Source organism: Phalaenopsis equestris, unplaced genomic scaffold (assembly GCF_001263595.1).
Source record: "Phalaenopsis equestris unplaced genomic scaffold, ASM126359v1 Scaffold000136, whole genome shotgun sequence".
NCBI lineage: Eukaryota > Viridiplantae > Streptophyta > Magnoliopsida > Asparagales > Orchidaceae > Phalaenopsis > Phalaenopsis equestris.
Window position 1 is genome coordinate 1,526,292 of NW_018164578.1, and position 6,035 is coordinate 1,532,326.

The 6,035-nt window shown below is 36.5% G+C and overlaps 1 protein-coding gene across 2 annotated transcripts in view; it reads right to left on the bottom strand.

Annotated features, from left to right (window-relative positions):
• Window positions 1–6,035, bottom strand: part of LOC110021607 — a 28,205-nt gene that overhangs the window by 11,696 nt on the left and 10,474 nt on the right. For both annotated transcript variants that reach the window (XM_020720168.1, XM_020720167.1), the window contains exons 3-6: window positions 3,572–3,627; window positions 3,220–3,453; window positions 2,101–2,392; window positions 1,168–1,364 (exon numbers count right to left, since the gene is read on the bottom strand). In XM_020720168.1, coding sequence (XP_020575827.1) covers window positions 1,168–1,364; window positions 2,101–2,392; window positions 3,220–3,453; window positions 3,572–3,627 — 779 coding nt within the window. The remainder of the gene's footprint in view (window positions 1–1,167; window positions 1,365–2,100; window positions 2,393–3,219; window positions 3,454–3,571; window positions 3,628–6,035) is intronic.

Genomic DNA, 6,035 nt, shown 5'->3' on the forward strand with positions numbered 1-6,035 from the left:
CCATGAGAAGAAGCTTGAGGTGGACGTATAATCAAGAAATTCAGACATTCTCCATCCGAATTAATGAGACGTAGAATGCTCTCTTAAGGAAATTCTTCTGATATTATATTCAAGAAAAAGTTCAACGATCTTGAGTCTTTTGGTCGGTCATTAATTGGGTTCTGGTTGATCAAGTTGCGGGAGAGGCTGCACCCTTCCTTCAAGCAACACTCGGGACAATTCCACAATTTGACAAGCCATCCGATCATGGAATTCTTGAATTAGTTTTTGCACAAATTCCCGAACGAAGTCCACATTGGAGGCTTCTCCTTGATGTGTTCCTTCGCCCGGATGTGCTCTTTGTCTTGTTGAAGGAATGACTCCTTGTTCACCACACCTTTTAGGATATTGGATTCTAAATTGTCATGTAGATCACACCTAATGAATAGAGCATTAGTCGAAGGAAAGAAAAAAGAGATAAGATAAATAATGCCCAATTTTTTTAAAAAATTTGCAATAGTCCCCCTTTAGTGAAAACACCCTCCTATTTATAAATCGTAGGTGAGGTCTATCAAATTACACGATTATACCCTTAAATGGGGTCGTTACCATCATTTATGAACCGTTACACTTTTACATATTTGTAACTGAATCTGACATATTTTGACCTTATAATTGTGTTGGATTCGTTTCATATTTGTAATTGCCCTTGGCATCACTCCGTATTTAGAACTGCCAGATCGGCATTCATTCGGTTGGCCATAAGTTATTCGGTCGGTTGAACGAGCTTCGGCTGCCTTTTTCGAGGAGACCCGTTGGGAAGACTCATTACCCTTGGGAAGGATTGTTCCATCAGGCGAAGGATTCATTATCTTAATCTAACGGTTAGACTTCCTTTGGCCGATGAGTCCATAAAAGGTGTTTCCTCCAAGAGGTTGCTGACAATTTTCCAACGGCAAATGTGGTTCGTAGGCATCAATGTGGGGCGCAGTGTTCCTTTGGTCGGTCAGTCCTTCATTCGGTTGGCTCTAAAGGTCGACTTGCGTAATGACGAATGATGGTACAACAACCCTCCTCACATGATCCATCAGATTTTCTCAAGATCGGTGCAGACGTATTTCTAATGTGCAATTTTGGATCTTAAAAAAGTCAAAAGGGGCGCTAAAATGTGAATGGATTGTAACTTACCACCGCAGAATCTTGCTGATTGAGACAACCTTGGCTTCAGCATCAAGAACAACCCCTCCATTCCTCAGAAATATGCGTGCAGCCTCAACAAGTTCTTTGTCTATGTCGTTGGGTGAATAACACCTCAGAGCAGGCCCAGAACAGGTGCCAGATACCAATGCAAAGTGTACCAACGGTTCTGGGTAGGGAAGAGCCACCTGATTCAAACAAAAAAAGTACTTTGTTGATCGGAGCAATACATCTATCATGAAATTTCTGCTTTCAGCATTAAAAAAAAATGGAAACTTGACCGACAATAAAAGGTCAAAACAAATACCCTAAAACAATAAATAGAGATCTAAGAGCAAGGAGTTTTACAATTATTGAATGAAAAAATGCATTATTAATTGTGAACATGTCCTCCAAGAACCAAAGTAGTTTGCACGGATTACTTCCTCTCCCCTTCTTCCCCTCTCTTCGATTCAAGCATCTGCTTATGTTCCATTGTGACTCTATACTAATAAGCTATTTCAAATGATGATTGATGAAAGCTTAGATCTTGATGGCCGTAAGGGCTTCCCACGTATGTTGAAAATCATTACAAAACTTATGCATTTGTAAATGAATTGACGAGCAAAGCCCAAATAATTATCTGCATTTTTTATTATCACGTTTGGGTGTGCTAACATATGTATATACCAGGATTCTAATGGACATCGCTAAGGGCAATCTATGGATATAGCTAAGACAAGTTGATGATAACAATTCCTCCAAAAATTTTGTTTAAAATGTAAGTTTTGGTTTTACAGAAAGGAGCAATACAGGTATCAAACAGTTGGAACCAACTAATCTGGCAAGTGAGCTTATTTGAAAAAACAATGCTTTAGATTGGGAATATTTGAAGATAGTAGAGAATGATTGAAAGAATAAAATATATTGTTGAAAAAAAATTACCTTGGAACGTTTGTCTTTAGGACCAAAAGGCTTGGTGAGGTTGTATGGAGGCCGTTGGTTGCCTCGTAGAACACCATTCTGTATAGCAGATAAGGAGTAGGAGCATCCGCCTATAACATACTTGAAATCTCCTAAAAACTTTTTCCTATCCAAGGGTCCAACAGGGAAACCATATATAGATATGGCATGAATAACCATCATGTTATATAGGTTTATGAAAAATGCAAGCTTTTCTTCCCTTGATAGGATCTCCAAATCAACTCTTTCAAGCTCCTCTATAACTCTTAGGTACCTACCAAAAAATCTAGACAAGTCAAACAACATTTGTATTTAGTTTTGGGAAAGCCATGCTCTTGACCACCATCATCAATTCGTCAATGCATTCCTAATGTGTAGCTTACAGGTAACTGATAGGTCCCGCTTAAGCTACGGCCAACGCTTACAGGGCATCCCTCAGAGAAAAAAGAAGCAATAAAGAAAATATAGAGAAAAAAAAAAAAACACAGTTGGTGTTATAGATAACTCCAGCCAACTCCATGCAAAAAAAAAAAAAGAGTTAAAACCATCAAAATTAAGCTTTCTTTTATTAAATTCCTCTACTTCACACTTCATTAAAAAAAAAGAAACTCACCATAAAATCAAGTTATTCAGATGGAGATGCAAATGCAAAATGTAAATTATAAAAAAATATTAAATGCATGATCTATGGGAATCAAATGATGCAGCCAGTTAAACAGAAGTTTGGTAGGAAGAATTGAATGATGGCAAATCAAACCAAAATTTCCACAGATGACAAAATATATGGGCTTAGATTTAGTCTTCACAAGAGGCCGCAAAAGACCAGAATACATAGTTTTGGTCAATTCTGATGTCTTCATAGTTGAAGGGTGTCTGCTGAAATTCTGGGTAGAAAAAAAAATTCTGTAGAGGAAAGAAGGCTGCTTAAAGTCATATAACTACTGAGCAGAATGGATTATTTCTGGATAATTAAAAAAGCTTAAAAAAATTATTGAAAATGAGGGAAAATGAAAGGTACCATCGCAGCAAAGATTAAGTTACAAGCCCACATTTTATTCACCAAGGTTTCACTATTCTCTTTATGGTAAGTTTGAAGCCCACCTTTTGAACTCCTCAGAATGATGAATGCTGTTGTAGTCAACATTATTTCCACCTTCAGATACATAAGCCTCAAAAATACCATAGGACAGCAATCTTAAGTTTGACGAGATTTCAATTATAGGCTTAGGTTGAACATCAATTCTATCCCTCGAAACATTGTAGCATTGAGTCATTATGGTAGGGTCATCTTCCAAAAAACGATACAAGTGGCTTCCATCTTCAAAGATGTCGTCGCTGCAAGTCAGAGGAAAATGTAGTAATGAAACATAACTACAACTAACAGGAAAAAGTATAGCCCCAAATCAATTCCACAATACAAAAGAACGAAGATATTGCTATTCAAAAAACTTACTCAAGTACATGTCTGAAGAAGTGCTGGCTGAGCAGCTTCCTTCCCAATTCAACTGCCTACATGAAAAAGAGAACAAATTTTAAGAAAAAAACGAATAACAACTAAGAAACAGGAAAATAAATTCAATTTTCACATCCAAGAACACAAACTATTCTCAACTGTCATGACCGGGTTCGAATTCTTGGAATTTTCAAAGAGAGAATAGATTATCGAACAATGAAATCAATCTTTAAATTTTAATAACTATTATAAATGAAGATTTTTTAATTTTTTATAAATTTAATCCTAATTATTATTATAATTATTTGTATTCACTTGCATAAATCAAACCCTTAAATTCTTCAAGTTAATGTCTAATATTTTTTACAAATTTAACAGTTTTTACTGTATATTATTATTAAGAAAATCATTTAAACATAAATGAAATTTAATTAATTTAGAATTCATTTCCCTTAAAACCTTTAATTAAATCCATTGAAGCTTAATTTGCTCCCGTCCGGTACAGAGAAGGTAAAATTTATGTGACTCCTATCATCATCACCTTCAGCCACGGTTGGTAGAACATGTTGGTTTACTCAAGCTTGTTATAGCTCCTAGCTTGCGAGTGACATGATAAATATCGTTTTTGTCTGCTGCATGCACATGAATGCACTTGGATGCCCTTTGTTCCTATTTATTTTCGTGCATCGCTGCTCATGTGCTCTGTTCGAGCCCGATGTCTGTCGCTTCCATGCGGAATTATAAATCATTGCTTTATCTTGTGTTGCCCGTGCTTGCCAACAATCAAACTTGCTAAGCCTTCCCAAACTCGTTACTCGATATCGATCACACAAAGATTGATCCCTCAAACACCATCGTCTCCTATCCAGACTCGCCCGGTCTCCCTTTCTTTTGTCTTTGCCCCGCCCTTTGTCTTCATCTTTCAATGCTTTTAATAAGCAATGAACCAACCTCCTACCACCTCGACTCATCTTCTGTTGCATCTCCCTTTTTTCTCCATGTGTAACAGCATGAATCCATCCTAGCCGATTCAATATTACTAGACATTACAATCTTCGCCACTTAAAAAAAGTACATCATCCAAACTTGTATACTATGGCTCATTACATATGACTGGGATGACTCATTTGCCAATATATGACAAAAAGGGAAGGCTATGCATTTCTACAACTACCAGAAAATCACACCAAATAAAAATCACACAGAATGAGCATCAATGTCAAACACGCTTCTAACTTATTGTAGAAAGATTGTTCATGTAAGATGACATTTCAATATACTACTGGCTATAACAACACTTGATCAATTATTTTCAATATCAATATCCACAAAAATAAGTACTTCAAGCTCTTTATGAGCAAGGGCATAAACTCATCGTCAAACATACTGCCTTGGTTGTCTTTGAGTAGGGGTTGAAACGATTGATTCTATCATCGTTTGTCCACCTTCAGTCTCCTAAAAATAAGCTTCAATTAATTTTTGTTTCTTGAAAGTCTAATGGCTAAGCACAGCGAAATACTAGCCATAGCCAGTTTGACGATATTGGTAGCGTGTGTTCAAGCTAGCTAAACATTCAACTTTAGGCTATTTTTCATATTTGACAAGAGATTTATGGTACTACAAGTCGTACCATTACTGATCCACAAGAACTATACAAATACTTCTTCTCATTTGATCCTTCTGACAGAGCTACATGGTCGTCTTTATCAATACTTATTCTCATGCGCAACTCCTTATGCTTCTAAATAAGCACAAAATCACTCTTCACCATTCTAGCCATTTTCACGAATACAAAATACTCATCAATCCACAAAGACACCAACTACCTAATTGAATCCTTCAATCTAGATAGGGCAGTTCTATTCGACGGGCAATACCACTTGTGACACCATCTCGACAATATAATAGCTTCTACCTCATACTAGATGATTACTTATCTCCTTGCACCAACCTAATGAACAATGTCTATCTTTGTGCGGTTAGAATAGGGCGGTGGGTGAATGGAATCTATAGATGTTAAATATGCAAAACTGAGAGGAATTAAGTGTATTCGATGAAAATCCACATAAAAAAATTATATAGGTTCACCTTTCTTGTTTCCAATTTAAGAATTAAAAAGGACATGAATGTATCTGTATAAGAATATTGGATGTTAACTAATTTTTATAGTCTCACTCCTTAAAATTATATCTTTTTAAATAGCATGAGTTGTACAACTAGGGTTGTAAACGAGCCGAGCTAGGGCAAGCTCAAGCTTGGCTCTTGTTCGGCTCGTTCAAAATTGGCTCCTGAACAAGATGTTCATGCTCGCCTCGATTTAAATATTCTTGTTCATGTTTAGCTCGTGTCGGCTCAAAATTGGCTTGTTAAAATTAATTGAAAAAATAGATGCAAAGTGTCAGATTGGAATCTGCACCAATTATGTGCGATAGAAGTCACAACACCACATTACCTTACAAGTTGT